The 18,310-nt window shown below is 39.7% G+C and overlaps 1 protein-coding gene across 2 annotated transcripts in view; it reads right to left on the bottom strand.

Moving 5' to 3' along the window:
* Positions 1-18,310, bottom strand: part of RNGTT (RNA guanylyltransferase and 5'-phosphatase) — a 192,174-nt gene that overhangs the window by 29,359 nt on the left and 144,505 nt on the right. For both annotated transcript variants that reach the window (XM_059829856.1, XM_059829862.1), the window contains one exon: positions 3,067-3,133. In XM_059829856.1, the coding sequence (XP_059685839.1) occupies positions 3,067-3,133 (67 nt within the window). The remainder of the gene's footprint in view (positions 1-3,066; positions 3,134-18,310) is intronic.

Raw genomic sequence — 18,310 nt, 5'->3', positions numbered from 1 at the left:
TATGAATATTTCAAAGGCCTGGTAACATTCCTATTTGTCCAACTGAAAGTACACTAAAATGCATTGGAAGTACTGCTGTGTAATAACGCTTCACTTTGAGTAATAAATCTACACCGATAGAGGAGTGTAGTGGTTTGGGGCATTCCCTAAGGCACACGTTAGGCAAGAAATGCCATATCTTAATAGAATACTTAATACTTGGGATGTTTGCAAATGAACATGTGTGGGTAATTTATATAACGAGAGAGACCAATCCATCACACAGTGAGCAAAAGCATATCTGAACTAAAAGGTTCCAAAGACTTCGCCTTATATATATTCCAGGACCAAGCGTGGTTCACAGGTCTTTTAACTGGTGGAATCATTAGCCACCACATATGAAAGACAAGAACTGCTGGGGGAAGAACGAAAGAAACTTGTGTCAACAGTTACAAAAGACCACTGTATATCTCCAGAGTACATAAATTTATTTTCACAGCGCCAACTCTCAATGTGAATTATTACTCCCCATTTTTGGTGCTGAAGATCTCTATGAAGTTGCGACCCTATCACTCTACACCAGTTCCTCCTGCTGTCATGCAGCCAACATCCTTCTAGAATCTCCAAGCAATCAGATAGGAGCCCCAATTAAAAAAAGCTTATTGTTTTTGTTAACTGTATGCCATTTCCCAGTTGCAGCTAATAAAACAAGCCACAGAAGAGATGACCCTGAGACAAATTACCTTACCATTTCAGGATTACCTTTAGCATCAGAAACAAAGCAAAGCAGCAGTGTGCTATTATATGCCCACATATATACCTATAGCTCCAAAAGTAAAAGTTATGTTTTAGAGAGTACAGCTTGTGGAATTATCTTATTCAAACATGTTTATGTAATCTACAGTAATTTAATGGATAATAAGCTTTGTTTTTCCCAGGTAGTAACTGAAAGTTATTTTGAATATCCACATTACCTATTCTGTGGCAAACACATTTAGGATGAGACAACACCAGCGATATATTACCAGAAAGTCTAATAGTAACCTACTCAAATTAAATGTATGTCAGATATTTATCAATCATTGTACCATATATAAGGTAAGCACAGCAAACAGAACAGAAAACGTTACTGTGCCCATATCTTGAATATTGCGCCATTCCCTACCTTAAGAAAGGCAATAGTAGAAATACAGAAGGGTACAAAGAACAAAAATGGTGTTGATTGGAGATACCGAATGGTTGGATACAGGGAGCAATTAAATACATTAAGTTTTTGTAGCTTGGAAGATGGAAGATTGGGATAATGTGGAAGAGAAGATAAAGTCAGGAATAGAGAATGACTGCTCACCATTTCTCCTGACATAAGGCTTAGGTTGAACCAAAATGAATTATAAGGCAACAGGTCTAAAAGAAATAAAACAATACCTTAACTCACAGTGATAGTATGGCTTTGTATGTTGAAAATTTAGTGGGAAATCCCTTAGGCACATTCAGGAAGGTCCAATTGAGTCTATTAAGCACCAAGATGCAGATACAACTTCCAGCAGAGAAGGCCCTGAATACAAACTGCAGGAAACTGGATGCGTATTTCGTATTTATCCTGGTTTTGCCTCTTTCTCTAACCATTTACTAGTGATATGGTGCTCAGTCCTGCAGTTTGATCCTGCACAGCGTCTGCTTTGCAGCTGTCCTGTGAGCAGAAGGGCCTCTCTCTGGCCGCAAGTGATGGGAGGAGTACCACTGCTGACTGCAAACAGATGAAAACGAGTGCAGTATATGCCTCCTCTCTCTCAAATCCACCCAGTGAACTTACAAACTCTTCCCAGACATGGGGAAAACCTCCCCATTTTGCTGCTTATTATTAGAAGTGGATGGGGCAGGTGAGGGTGGGAATGGGGCCTCATTTGGAAGGGAAGAACAGTGTGAGAGAACACTTATAAAGCATTTAAACAAATAGTATTCTGACAAGTTATCACCAAAAATATACAAGCTTATTTGTGATGAAACTTCTTGCAAGACGTTTCATGCAAGAAACATTTAAATTGTTTGCTTATTAGCCAAACTGAATAATATACATGTAGGAACTTGGGAGATGAGAGAAAAGGAAGAGGGAAGATGAAAAGCATGCATCTATTATTTTAAAGTAATTTTAAAACAGTACTAAGGTTTAAGTTATAAAAAGCAAGTATTTGGTAGATACGGTTGGGAATACTGTTCTATGGTAATGTAATTAGGGATGGCAAAGGAACACATCTGAGTTTTAGAACTTAAGTTTCATTTTGATGTAAAACAAAACAAAGGCTTTTAAAATTCTGAGAGGCACAAGCCTCTCTGAGAGGCACATGATGGAGGGAACAACGCTGCCAAGAATATACACTAATTGCAGGTATCACCTGGGTCATGGGAACATTTCAGCATTCCAAAACAGATACCATATTTCCACATCCCAGTGTACTGATTGACATGCTAATGCCTCCCTCACTTAGTCCTAGGAAAAATCCCAATAAAACTAATCAAAATCAGTCCACATATTCTTGTAAAACATTTTTGTTTGCAAATGACATGACAATAACTAATTAGCAACCAGCAATTAGAAATGTGAAACTATTATAGTTCAACTGAAGGAAAAGAAACAGTAAGTCATAAAAGACAAATGATTTTCCAGCAATTGTATGAGTCTTTCATAATAAATCTAGTAATACTGGGAAAACAATCTGTGCTTTTTACTGCAGTGTCTTCCCTGACAAGGATCACTTAAAGAACTACAGAGTTCCAAAAGTAGCTTTGTTTTGAAATGTCACTGACAACGTATCCTGAAAAAAAAAGAACATTTTCCTTCTGATAATTAAACTAGAGTCAAAACTGATCACAAGATGATAGGAAAAACTAAACTTCTTTGACAAGTACACAGATGTAACTAGAAGCAAACCCAGAATATGGTAAACATCACCAAAGTAGCACTATTTCCCCTTATTTTTCCTGAAGCTGTACTGATAACTTGAAGTACTCTAAATAAAGACTTAAATCATACAGAAGTGAAATAATTTAAAGAGCCACCTCCCCCCTGCCCCATCTTATTAATCGTACCTTAATTTGTGCAAAAGGTCTGTCAAAGTTTCCAACATAAAGAAGACCAACATTCTGGGTGAGTAGCCTAAAAAAATGAAAAAAATCTTTTAAGATATCACTTTACATCCGTAAGGGTTTTTGCATCTCCAGTAGTTGTTACTGAACCCTAGAAGGGTAACAAGCTTCATTATGATAGCAAGAGCTACCTTTGCAAATCTGATTATACAATTCTATTTGAACTACTACAAAAAAGGAGAGACGCACATTAAAGATGGATGCACACCGGTAATTGTGTTTATGGTGCAAACAGCTCTTCAACAAAATAATTTCACAGGCTTCTTTGTGATGGATGTCATTCAGCAACATGGAAGAACAGAAGGTGTGTGCCTTTTCTATTTATTAGAGACCATTAGAGACAAAGGGACAGCAAGAGAAAAGACCAGTAAACATGCATTCAGATCATCAGGCCTAAGAGTTAAAACAGATTAGCACAAATAAAAGTACACACAGTAATACAAAAATGACATCACTACAAGTAGAGAAATAATAGAGAATCTCTACAATGTTGTCTAATGGCTTCCTACATAAAAAGAGCTCCAATGCAGTTTGTGCCTGCTGTTCTCTTCAACTCTTTATAAAGTCGTGTACACCGCCAAGATCCAGAGGGACAGAGGGGTAAGTTGACTCAAATGACTGTTGGTACTTCTGGAAAAGAGGTAGTTTGACTTCTGCAGATACTGTGCAAGTCAATGTTATTACCACACAAACTCCAAATCCCAGAGGAGCATTAGGGTGCCATTGGTATGAACAGGCAGACAAGAACATCACTGACCAGCGAAAAGGTTAGGAGAGCACTGTGCTGTTCAAACGGGACAACCGCTATGTTCCTCTTGCTAAGCAAAGGCACAGTGGTCATCCCCTCCACTTCCAATGCTCCAAAAGCATTGCACTGAAGTACAGACACCCCGTAAGAACCCTTCAATGACAGACCACTGAAAGAGTTTCTGATTTGACTAAAAGAACATTCAATACCCATCATACTCTTCAGTAGCTCCAAGTTTTCATAAAGTGTTTGCTATTTCCTATTTTCCTTCAATTTTATATCCCATTCCCATTAGCAATAAGGCCTCACATATGGATTAAAGTTCCCCCCTAACTAGAAATAACCAGAAAATAAGTAGGAATGTAGGCATCATTCTGCTAAAGTCTGACACTGAGATGTCTTTTTCTTTATATACTTTATATACTTCTACATAGTGAGTGACTTTTTTTTTTATATATAAACTGGTGGTCATTTTGTAACTAATATCACACCATCTCCAGGCCTATTTTCATAAACAAAAGAAACAGAAGTTTAGACAGCAGTAAAACATTGTTTTGACTTTCAATCCACACAATATACACATCTTAGTATGATTTTGATTCCTCCCAATTCTGACAACAACATGATATATATGACATTAAATTGGTTCACTAACAGCGGGAATTGGTGGAACGTGGCAAAATGGCAAAGTCAAAACATTCACAGATATAAAACAAAAGTAAGAAGTGGTGTTGAACTGTCTATCATCTTCAAAAATACTTTTGTAATTAGATACTGCATATAAAAATTTCCTGGGCATAGACAGAAATACCCAAAGGAAGGAAAGACCAGTAGGGATCAGAGCGGATCAGTCACAGTGCAGACAGTCAAGCGGCTTCCTCCCTTTGCCCATCAGTGTGCCTGACTCTGTCAGGAAAACCTGTACTGTTTCGCAATGGTTCTGCAGTGTTGACTTACAGAAGTCAGGATGAGCATTATCAAACTCATTTTCAGTCATGGTAAGTCAAATTCACTCAGAATGCAGGTCTTCAGAGTTGAAAAAGCCAGCATATTGATCAAATCTTCTCCTAGGACTGTAAAGCAAACTTGGAAAATATTTAAGGGTTTTCTAAATGAAAAGAAATGTATGGGAAGTAGCTAGCAGAAAAGATTAAAAGGCAATTTGTAAAAAGGATTCAGGGTATGTCACCATATTTGAGACAGCAGCACCTTAAATCAGAAAAGTATTCTTAAAAAGAACTGCACATAATTTTTGTAAGACAGGAAAGAAAAAGAAAAAAAAAAAAAAAAAAAACAAAAAACCCAATCCACTAGCTGTATTTCTAGTAAGGGACCTAAAAACAAGAGAAGACATACAGCGTGATTATTCCCACGTGGTTACTCTTCTTCACATTGTTTTCTTTACCAGATAGAGATGCAGAACCATTAAAAATCTGAGTCTTTAGGATGGCTTTAGTTAGAAGTAATGAACATCTAGGGAACCTTAACATTAATCTTTCCAGAAGACCACACAGCAGTTTACACTGTTTAATTTGCTATCACTGATGTGCACCTAAAACCTGTAAATGTACTGCAAGAATTGCCTTCCTTAATAAGACTGACACTGACACAGAAGTACAAGCTTATTACTATTTATTCAACTTTCACCGCCTTGGCTGAAAAGTATTTTACTTATAATTTTTTATTTGTATTCACAAGTCACTTCAAAAAGGCAATGTTAATTCAATGCAATGTTAGGAAAATTTTTAGGGAATGGAAAGCTATTTGTAACTCTCCGTTGCTTAAATAAAAGGTCACTTTCTTTGTTTCTTTAGCTTTCAAGATTCCTCTTGAGTTCTAAATTTCAAAATTGTATTACCAACACACAAAAGCCAGTCAGTTTTCCAGATAAGCACTCAATGAGGTTAAAATGAGCATCCCAATATGATCATAACTGAATGCCCTGAAATACTTGGTTTTTCTCCCCCTAAATGATCTGAGCAATTAAAAAATTTCCAAATCTCATGACTAGTATAAACTTTTTTACTTCAGGGTCTTTCTTGAGCTCTCCTTGAGAGCAGCCCTGTAGAAGAGGACTTGGGGATATTGGTGGCTGAAAAACTGAATACGACCCGGCAACGTGTGCTTGCATCTCAGAAAGCCAACCGTATCCTGGGCTGCATCAAAAGAAGCGTGGCCAGCAGGTCAAGGGAGGTGATTCTGCCCCTCTACTCTGCTCTTGTGAGACCCCCATCTGGAGTACTGCCTTCAGCTCTGGTGCCCCAACTAAGACAGACATGGACCTGTTCGAGCAGGTTCAGAGGAGGGCCACAAACATGATCAGGGGGGTGGAACACCTCCCATGTGAGGACAGGCTGAGAGAGTTGGGGCTGTTTAGCCTACAGAAGAGAAGGCTCCAGCGAGGCCTTACAGCAGCCTTCCAGTACTTAAAGGGGGCCTACAGGAGAGATAGGGAGGGACTCTTTATCAGGGAGTATAGTGATAGGACAAGGGGTAATGTTTTTAAACTGAAAGAGGGTAGACTTAGATTAAATATAAGGAAGAAATTCTTTACTGTGAGAGTGGTGAGGCACTGGAACAGGTTGCCCAGAGAAGTTGTGGATGCCCCAACCCTGGAAGCGTTCAAGGTCAGGTTGAATGGGGCTTTGAGCAACCTGGTCTAGTGGAAGGTGTCCCTGCCCATGGCAGGGGGGTTGGAACTAAATGATCCTTAAGGTCCCTTCCAACCTAAATCATTCTATGATTCTATGGCATCAGCACAAACTCTGTATTTCAGAGACTGAGCTCACACAGAAGAGTCTGGAGAGGTAAGCAGACTGTGACAAGAGCCACTGCTGAGGCTCTGAATAGGCCAAGCTACGGCAAGAGTGTCACTGCTCCCTCAGCAGTCACTAGTGGCAGCATCAAAAAAATGATGTGCCATCGAGGAGAGAAGTGAGATAGAGGAGTACGTGCCAATCTCCATCTCACTCATAGGAACCCAGCATGACTGATCTCTAAATTACCATCAAGATGTATTCCTCACCTATCAGAAAGTTCAGATTACACGTAGTCATTGTTATAGTTCTTCTTTACCATGACACCAGGCTACAGTGTTTAATTACCTAAAATTAACGTTATACCATAAACTTCAACATGTCTAAATTGATACAGATATTCTCTCCTAATGCTCTCAACTAATTACTCTTTGCCTTTGAAGACTTTCCAATGGGAGGCAGGTTTGGTTATAAGCACTTACGTTTCCTTATTCCAGTGCCCTCTTTTAAAAATGTCAGTCTTCTATTTCTTACGTAATTTTACATTTGCACAGTTCTATTCTCAAAACACTGTCAGCGGTACTCAACACCTAACCCTGCTAGCAGCTGGACATCACCTGTAATTGGCCAAAATCAATATCAGCCTATGAAACAGTGGTGACAGTTTCACAGCGCAATTATCATCTTTGAATTTCACATTCAATTTATTACCTTAAAATTATGAGAAACAACTGTCAAAAATGCAAATGCCTACTGGCACTTCAGTACATGTATTTACTTTTACTGGAGAATATGTAGCAATATACAAAGTTGCCTCAACTGTTCATATTAGCTTACAGACTGATGTGTATTTTACTCGGAGCCTCTTCCATTCAATACATTATCAACAAAATTCCCATTTTTTTCTGTAAGTAGAAGGAAAGAAACATCACTCCAAGAAGCAGTGGTTCTTTAAGATGTGCTGTCCATATGTAAAATTCACTCCCCCTATTCCTGTCCCATATACCCAAGTGAGCAGACTTCTAGACCGACGTGCCTATTCAAGCTGTATTGTTATGTTCCATGCAGACAGCATAAGAAACCAGAAAGTATCAGGATGAACCATTTCTGTCTTTTGCCAATACAATATCAAGGTCTTAAAGGCCTTCCCACTACCAAGAAAATGTTGCCCTGTATTTACCACCAGATGCCCTATTTTCTGTCTTCAGAATCCTAGATTTGGCCTTTTCTGGGTTGCAAAACATACCTGTGTTTTCAAAATCCAAGCTGCAGGAGCCAGGCACTGAATGCCTGTGGGGGAAGCTGACTGCGGGAGTGGGCATGGTCAGGCACAGCGATCCAAGAAAAAGTAGTGCCAACAGGGATGTGAGGGGGGTAACAGCAAATAAGTATAGGGCAGGATTAAGGACTTGGGTGAAAGGAAACTTGGAACAAGGAGGAGCGAGATGGCAGGGAATGTGGAACACAAGAGGGATGAGAGGTATAAAGGAGTGACAAAGCAGCTCTCTGGGCTGGAAAGCATCGGAGCAGAGCTCTGGGAAGGAGAAGACTGGTGGATTAGGGCTAAGGGAGCAGCAAGGACTGATTTACCACAGAGGTCACCCTCCCCGAGCGCAGCTGACCTTGCTTTGGGGGCTGGGACAGTCCCAGTACCATCGCCTCCTTTCTACCACCTTTGGCCATGGGAAGTAGAGCAACCCGTGGCTATGGATTTCATGAGGGCAGCACATTTCAAAGAAGCCTGATCATCTCCTCTTCTCCACACACAGTTGGTTCCCTGTAACTCACTAAGAGCTGTTTGTTAAGATGAAGGTATTTCAAGATATTCTCGACAAAGATTCAGGCACAGTGCACCGACACACCAATGCTCCAGCCGTTAAGCAGTACTTCGTGAAGGCAGAAAGCAGGCGTCAAATAGTTCCTCCGTGTCTCGTTGGGAGGTATGCCTTGAGGACACCACTTCAGCTTGATCTGAACCCCAAACACTGACCCCTTGAGACTCCAAGGGCTGCCTTGAAAATCTGCTTGGGCTATCAAACAAGGTGATGCAAACTGTGGAGCTGAAAACATAACTTCTGATCAGTCATACACAAACCAGCTGGAATATCTGGAATATCCTGGATATCTGGATCCTAGTGCTGCTGTGCAGACTACAGAAGGAGGCTTCCAGAAAGGAGCATGCAGAGAAATAAAGGAGCAGGGTGGAGCCAGGAGCCGCTACCTCTCACAGGATGAAGTTACTGCAGATTAGCTGAACGCGGTAACTTGCTCCTGTGCGAGGCAGCAGCTCCTGCGCTTGCTCTGTTGCAAGACCGTTGGCATACCGTGCAGGCACACAGACTGAGACTTGCAGCTCTAGCCAACAGCACAGAGGTCAGACAGGCTTGGAAAGCAGGGACTATGGAGTAAAAAATGCCATGTGTGCAGTAGAAGGGCTGAAGAGGTAAGGTAATTGGCAGTGGAAAGGTGGAATGTACCGAAGGAAAACCATGACCAACAAACAGGCATATGGGCTTAGTTGTCTAGTTCTTCAGGATGAAAGCTGCCGTGAAACAGGCAGTGGCAGGCATGCCGAGCTGCCTACAGCAACGCTTCAGTTACTCACTACTCCAGTTAAACAGAATGTGTAACAACTTCTTTAAATTTCCACAAGAAATTTCCACTCACCAAAATCCCAGAACTGATGACAATTTATCAAATAGTATCTTGCAGTATTTGTATTATGCAATCCTAAAATTTAACTTGACATACATCATGGTTGAAGACCAGTTCATCACTCCACATCAATCAAGTCACTAGATTCTGTATTTCTGTTTTTATTCTTGACTGTGGCCTGTTTCTTTCACTAGCTCTTGCAACCACTAAAAAGCCTGACTCTAGATGAACTTGTGTTTGTTTTTAAGAGCTCAATAAGTGCTACAGCCTGCCACCAAAGCTTTGCTAGCTGTAATAAAACTTCATTGTTATATCACATAACCAGAAAAGTATTTAAGAGCATGCAAGACTGCAGAAACTTCCAAAATTCAGCTTGATGGCTGCGCGTATCTGTCTGTACTTCTATTGACGGTGTGGATGGAATTGACTCCTTTCAGCAAAGCACAAGGGGCAGCTCCTGCTGTGGTCTGTTCTCCTGCCTGAAAGAACTCTCTCCAGATCAGACAGGGTTTCTGCTGGTTGATCTGAACGGTGGACTGAAACCTGAAACACCCTTGGTGTCTGCCTTGAAAGGATTTCGTCCTAGCAGATATGATTAAACAGGAATACCAATTCGACTGACGGGACAATGGGATTGCATGAACTATTTGCACTTTACAGTCAGAAACAACAACAAGTAGCTACAATGGAGGTGGGATCTGATCTAACAACTTCATCCTTCGTATGCTGTTGAAAGACATTTGCAGTCTTCACAGAGGTTGCTGGTGAAAAGATTTCAATCCTGAGAAGACATGTATCAAGACTGGAATAGATGTGAAGCAGAACGGAAAGAAAAACAATCCTGACATTCAGTGAGGCATTGTGCACATCCATATCTTTACTGATAAGAACATCTCAGCATACACATTAGTGGCTGATTAAGGCCAAAAACTGAATACAACCTGTTTAAAATATAAATTGGACAGTCAAATAAAATTTTAGGAAAACCTCTGTGACCACACTCACATTCTAAACTCCCATATTTAAAATAACTATATAATAGGGATTAATATTAGTTATCGTCTGAACGTTCTTACATTTAATTTTAAAATACACCTTTTGTGTGATAAGCATATACAAAGAATTCCACTGTAACACTCTATATGTGCTTTTAAACATCTCTAAAAATTGCTCTGGATGCATTTGCACATTTTAGGCAGAAATTACTGTTGTAAGTTACAAACATAGGTGATGAACAGCCCTGAGAACAGAAGCAACACCTTCGTCAGTTCAGTAACTGTATTTGCAAACACTATTTGAATGTTTTTCACATATAGCTTGAAGATAAAGGTAACTTTTATACATAATTTTATAATTTTTTTATTCCATTATGCGAAGAAATTATCCCAGTATGTCATTGTTGCACAAGATGACATAAGCACAAATAAAGCATCATGACACAGCAGAAAGGACACCATATTCACATGATGCCGCTGATGTCCTCTTAAGAATATAATAAATATTCTGTATTTATCCTGTGTTCACTTAAACTGTGAGGGTAAACTATGCACTGTGCTGCAGTATTTTAACCATGGAAAGAGAAGCAGTTTCTTTAGTAGTCTCTTGAACCATAACTTAGATTCCACTACAGTGACATTACAATTATATTTTGCTTCTCGCTTATGATAATCGTTCCCCACTGCTTTTCAACTCTAATTATGTATTTCCTAGAAATATAAAATTGAAAGAAAAAGCAAGAAGAAAATCAGAAAAGCATAAACAGAGAATTATAAAAATCGTTGTTAGGGTCAAAAGAATTAACTTCCTACATTCAATTTTTTTCAAGATCAATAATGATTTCATTAATTCATTTTGCAGACTAAAGTAGGAGTAACACATTGAAAATACTATACTAGGTATCGTGAAAAATAAAAGTATACAAAAGGATCAATACAAATTCTAGAAAAGGCTAATACCAGTGCACACGTAAGCTTGTGAAGTTAAATTGACATGCATATATGGTCTGCAAACAACATGCATTTCATTTTGTTCTAAAAGCATAAAGAGCCAAAGAACTTGACGGTTCATAGAAGCAGTAGTGAAGCTTGCATGCAGAATACTGACAATGGCAAAGCAGGGGCTTCACAGGCAAGACAGAAGAGCTCTCTCCTGCTTTCTACAGTTCATTTATCAACCACTTTTTCAAGCTATGAAAATATTGTCACAAATTTTTTTATTCAGCAGTCACGCAAGAAAACTTTTTTCATGGACAAATATAAGCTATTCTAGTATAATCATCACAGTAAAGAGTAGGCATATAGACTGTACATCTGATTTAGGACATTCTTCCTTAGATTAGAGCACAAATTGAAAAAAGCTATGGGGAAACTGAAAGAGATGCACAGCTGGTAAAGATGCAGAAAACCCTGGGTTTGAACTCAAGAGGGGAAAAAGGTTGGGAAGGGATACAATCAAGTGTTAACAAAGAGACTGTAAACAATTTTACAATGCTGAATTCTTCTCTGCAATGAAAAACCCCACAGAAATGTAAGCAAAACCTTTTCATTCAGTGAATTCTGAATTTGCAGAATATCCCAAGCCAAGTTAATGGTGACAACAATTAACATAAAACTGTATTCTAAGTAATATTCATGGGGAAAAAATGCAGTGCGTAGCACAAACTACAGACTTGAATTTAACATCCTCAGCCTTCCCACAATAGTAGTCCAACAGTGTGTGTTATTAGTTATATTAATAAGCATGCTGCTTTCTGAAACACCTGCAACTCAGGCAAAAATATCAATGTTATGTGCTAATTGCCCTTAATAGGAAAAGCTCCTATGTGTAATACTTGAAAGGCTTCACTGATCTACCTCACTCCCTACAGTAAATCACTGTCTGTCATTGACTATTGATAACAGGAATCTAGGAAGTAACTGATTCCTGAAAGACATACTTCCACTGAATAACATCACCACTGTTATATATCAAACCCAACAAAAATTAAAGAGCTTGAAACTACAAAACGAAGTGATCTCATATTTGAGGTAATGGTCTGCCAGTGATTCTAGATCATGGTCAAAAAGAATAAACTGACCAATATAAAGGTTTACTTTGACTTAGGAGGGTTTAATTTGCGTAATTTTTTAACAAGTGTTTAGCTGTTGGTTTGGGGTTTTTTTTTGGGCGGGGGGGGATGTGTTTGCACATGAATGCTTTCCTAGAGACAGGGAGATTTTTCAAGAAACATTCTTGCACTTTATAAATAAAACCACAACATCAGATGTTTCCAAAAGTCCTTCCTTTTGTTTCCTGTGTTTATGTCTAGCACTGATAATATTTTCATGTTTGTCCAGGCTTTGCCTTACAGGCAAATCACATAAAGAAGCATTTTGACTACATATAACATATAACTTATCCATAAAAAGTAGAAAGGAAAAGTAAGTAGAAACAAAAAGAACCCATTAAATAATCATGCCCATTCCTCCACCAATGGAATATTATTCCCTGTAGTATAATGAGCAATTTGGCCAGGCTGGCCATAAATTACCTGAAAAATGAGGCTGCTTGCCTTTTCCTGTGGGAGATTATTATGTAGTCTGAGAGATTTCCCTATTAGAATCTATTTCTGATAGTAAACGTCAATTTTTCTTTCTGAATATCATCCCTTTCATCTCACTGAAATATAGGACAGGAGTTAGGAACTATTCCCAATTTGCTGAAAGACTTGCCTGACACAGGCTGTGCGGCAACTCTGCCCAGATTTATCCACATATCACGAAGCAAGAGCACTCATGCAGCCCTGCAGCAGACTCACTGGAACACTGTAAATCTGAGTTCTAGTCTAGGACCCCACAGGGTCCTTTAACCTTGGCCATCTTTTCAAATGTAACAGAGACCACAAATACTAGCAAATTCAACACCCAGAACAAAGTGATGAATTGACATCACAACATGAAGCTTTGTATCAGGAGACTTCAATAAAATAAGAAGTCTAATTACAGATATTTTAAAGTCAAAACAAAGACATTTTAAGTGTCTGAGGAGCTCCTTAAGAAAAATGGATTTCTAACAGCAAATAAGATATAGAAGAAATAAATGAGATAATGGCAAAAAAATCTCAAGTATATCCAAGTACAAAACTGGTAAAAAAAATTCAGTAGATTCACTGGATCATGTGGAAATACAAGAAGCAACTAAGGAAGACAGACAGACTGCTGAAAAGCTAGTGGATTTGTTTGTTTCCACTGAAAAAATACAGGCAACTAGTCAGGAACACTTTTTTTTAGTTGCCAAGATGAAATGCCTGCAGAAATAGAGGTACTAAAAGAAAAGCTCTGAGGATATTTTGATAATTAAGGTGAAATAAATCACCAAACCCTGATGCAACATATCCAAAAATTTCTACATTTCTTCATATGAAGGGTCTGAATTGCTATTAAAAACCCCATGTCTATCTGTAACAGCTAAATAGGGTAATTTTTGCAAACTTCTCTGAGTCCTACCCTTTAGCACAGCATTGTTCAGCATGCCTCCCTCGGCCACGCATGGCAGTGCTACTTAGGAGGTTGCACATCCCCTGCATTCACACTGTGGCTGCATCTGCCTCCCTTTTGATCATTTTAATGAAAGAGTGCTTAAAAAGGAGTGGGGGACAGGAGAGGCACCACACTGACATAATCGATTCAGACTGCCAAAAGGCTTCTGTTACAGTCTTCCACAGTAATTTATTTTCTTAAAAAATAAAACTAGGCAGTAAGTACTTTTATATGGAAGAGGCTACTTACTGTTATGGATCAAACGCTGATTAAGAGACTGGACAGGCAGAATAAATGGTCAGTTTTCATCTTGGCAAAGGCCAAGTGACTGTTCAATTTCTGTAACAAGCTGTTTAATATATTTATTAGTAATTGGAAAAAGTCATGAACAGAGAAAGTTTGCTGATGAAGCAGAGTTATGAAGCAAAGGCTGGCAACTTTAGCTAGATTACAAAGTTCATCACTTTGAAAGGAAGCTGATGCCATACTTAAAATCACCCTTACAACCTTAGCATTACTTTCCTCTGCGGTGAAAGATATGCGCTCCTGTGCGTATGAATTAGGGAAAGGTACTTATCCATTTAATTAAGGAATGTATCATAATGTATATGAACCTGGCAACTAGAACTCTGCTATTTCCTAAAGGCTTGACTTTGAAGCTCACTGAACTTTCTTTCCTCATGAGGTTTTGTCATTCCTTTGTCCTTGGTCTTTCCATTTTTAAAATAAAAAAAATAAAACGAATCCTGTTCTGCACAACTATTCTAGATCACCAGAGCAGACTTGGAAACTGAAATATTCAGCAATTTTAACACAGGTTGTTACTGCTGAAAAACCATGACAAAGAACTGGCAGGAAAGCTACGATGGAGTGCTCTCATCTGGCTATACTCTCCCCCGTTCTGCCCTTCATTTGTCAGTACAGCTGCTCCAACAGTTTTCTGGTTTTCCCAGTGCCCCGCATGCCGCACCAGAGGTGGCAAGACCTCATGGCAGCCCCAGACTTTGGCAGCTAACACTTCCAAATAAAAGAAAACAGGCCACTATGCAGGTTGGCCAAATTTAGAGAACATTCCTCTGCAATAAGGACAACACACTTCTGCATCCCATGGAGGTAACACTGCCATATATCAAAAATCTGATGAATTACGGATGCAAAAGTTTTTCAGAGAAAGTATTGTAAAACACTCTGAAGCACGGCATAAGGTATCCTGAGTAAATCAGTTGGTACCAGTATCCTTTTGACAATGCAGGGCAAACCAAAGATTGGTCAGGTAATCCGCATTTCATTTCTCAAACAAAAGAACAAGGAATGATTGAATTATGCCGATTGAGGGAGAATTAAAATCTGATAAATACTTCACCACAAAACACGTAATTAGACTGGAGCTCATGCACACTGCCGTGGTGTGCAAGAGAAACAGAGACGGAACACACAGGTGCATAATAAAAATACCTAGAAGACTACCAATTTCTCTTTAAAATAAAACAGTAAAGAATATAAAATTCACTTGTCTACATGGATCAGAGATATAATCAGTATGAACATTACAGAATCACAGAATGACAGGGGTTGGAAGGGACCTCTGGAGATCATCTAGTCCAACCCCCCCACCACAGGAGGTTCACCTAGAGCAGGTTGCAGAGGAATGCGTCCAGGCGAGTTTTGAGTATCTCCAGAGAAGGAGACTCCACAACCTCTCTGGGCAGCTTCTTCCAGTGCTCCGCCACCCTCAAAGGAAAGAAGTTCCTCCTCGTGTTTAGATGGAACTTCCTATGACCAAGTTTGTGCCCGTTACCTCTTGCCCTGTCGCTGGGCACCACTGAAAAAAAGACTGGCCCCATCCTCCTGGCACCCACCCCTTAAGTGTTTATAAGCATTAATAAGATCCCCCCTCAGTCTTCTCCTCTCCAGACTAAAAAGACCCAAGTCCCTCAGCCTTTCCTCATAAGAGAGGTGTACCAGTCCCCTAATCATCCTCATAGCCCTTTGCTGTACCCTGTCCAGCAGTTCCCTGTCCTTCTTGAACTGGGGAGCCCAGAACTGGACACAGAACTCCAGATGTGGCCTCACCAGGGCAGAGTAGAGGGGGAGGATAACCTCCCTCGACCTGTTAGCCACACTCTTCTTGATGCACCCCAGGATGCCACTGGCCTCCTTGGCCACAAGGGCACATTGCTGGCTCATGGTCATCCTGTTGTCCACCAGGACTCCCAGGTCCCTTTCCACAGAGCTGCTCTCCAGCAGCTCAGCCCCTAACCTGTACTGATGCAATTCCCACCTTCTTATTAAAGGCTGTCATCAAAGGAAGGCATCATGAAAGAACACCCTTAGCCATATGCTCATGCACTGCCAGACCACTCCAACTCATTTCTCTTTCTTCCTGTTCGCCCGCATCACTTTAATGATTTATTAAAGATAAGTATTTTATTAATTACTTATGCACAACCACAGAAATTATTGAATTACAGTCTACAAACCACTTAGGTATCGGTTCCTGGGGAACTGTGCAGATTGCAATCCCGAAGTGAAGCCTGTAACGAACAATGAATTGTTTGTCTGGAATTGGGAGTGATACGCGCCCAGCTGCCAACTACCCAGACACAAGTGCCACCAGCAGAATGCAGAAACACGCGTCTGCTACGAACAAACGTACCACCCAAAATAAGGTAGGAAGGCTGTCAGAGACTTCATGAACTCTACCGAATGCTCCACTCTTCTTTCTGAAACCTGCACACATCGTGCAAGATTTAGCTCCTCTGTTCATTATAAAATTAAGTCTCTCAGCATATTCATTATACAAACTTTTAAATGAAATTTCTTTTACAGAAATTCTTCAGGTAGTAATAAACACAGAATGAAGTATTCTGCATTCTGAAGTATTAAGAAATGCAGTTGAAGTACTTCCCTGGGTGTGACAAAAGAAAGGACTATTACCTTTTAATACCAACTATCAACACTGTAATACTAATTATTGCACCTGTAATCTAGAAGGCACTTACAGTAAAGCTGCCCTGTCTTTCTGGTGTATTACTCTGCTCAAAAAACCCAGTATCCTTAGCCATAAGGCTCCTTTCTCTATAACGGAAATCACCGCTCTGCTATCAAGGTGCTCTGCCTTGAAGGGTGGCTCTGCCAGAAGTGCCACGTCTCCTCCAGTAACACCCTTCTCCATTCCTCTTCCCTTTAATTCTGACTTCAATACTCAGCTGCCCCTTGGTTTTGTTTTGTAAAGGCTTTTTAAGATAACTATCTCCGTCCAATACACTCCCCCCCCTTCCCCCTTCTTCTTTCTCCAAACTTTAGCACCATTTATCCTGACTCCCAAATTTAGAGAGGGGAAGCATACTTTTCTTGGAGCCGCCAGGAGGAGAGTGGGAATGCACTGGGATGATGGCAGCTTGGACGATGCTAAGAAACAGAGGGCAGCCAGCAAACAGGTCAGGAACAAAAAAACCTTCTGAGATGCCTCTGCTCCACACACAGCATTTGCTTCACAGCAACAGCTCCCAGGTTGAGAACTACTATTCCAGTTTCTCCTGAGCAGCCATGATCTCCACGGCAATATAAACCTGATACAGCTACTAAAAACATATGGGGCACCAGCCAGGCTCCCTTCTTCTCAAGCACTTGGGGTGCAGTCACGTCCAAGTTCACAAACACCCCAAGAAGTCCCATGCAGCCAGACCCACTTGCTTGCCTGTGCATGGGCTGAGGAAGAGAACCAGGAAGCATCATCATCTTAGGAAGCTGCTTCTACAGAATTTTGGGTCCTATATAATCATTTTGCAAGCTCTTCATATCCTATTAGTATTCCTAGTCTCTTCTCTTCCAGCTTTTTAGATTTTACTTTAAATGATTAAGCTGTTTTATGGCACACTATAAAAAGTCAAAGAAGCTGAGGCCTGGGTGATGAGCAACTTGCAAAAATATATCTTGCCTATAAACTGTGGGAAAAAATAATTGAATTCTTCATAAAAATTGCCGTATTATTACAGAAAGAGAGCATCTTTTCATTTACTGTCCTGAATTATGAATTTTTATTATGTAGGGCACAAGTGAAAGAGCAATTATGATTAAATGCTAAATGCATAGGACAAAAAATTAGTTACTTTCAGTACTTGTCTGATAACTACTGATTTGACTGGTATCAGGATGACCTGCTTTGCCTCTTCTTTCATCTATTTCTGAGAAGATTTATGTAATGTAAATTATTAAGTTATTAATTAACAAATGTACAGTAAAGCAGGGTTGGTTTTTTTTTTCCTTTTTGCAATATGCCTCCAAGACATCATTTTTTACTGCAAGCAATTTTGCATGTCCTTTTGGACTATATTTTACCCTTGCCAAAAAAAGCCTGCTAAAAAAATTAGTGCAACATGGTTCACTTTCCATTTTCATTTTCCAAGTAGAAGATCCTCATGGCAGTATTATACGCTATGGATAATAAGCCTTTTTAGGTAATATAGTTAACTGCAATTAATTACAGATATTAAAGAAAAAAATAAATC

Source organism: Gavia stellata, chromosome 2, assembly GCF_030936135.1.
Source record: "Gavia stellata isolate bGavSte3 chromosome 2, bGavSte3.hap2, whole genome shotgun sequence".
NCBI lineage: Eukaryota > Metazoa > Chordata > Aves > Gaviiformes > Gaviidae > Gavia > Gavia stellata.
This window is presented reverse-complemented; position numbering and strand designations above follow the sequence as displayed.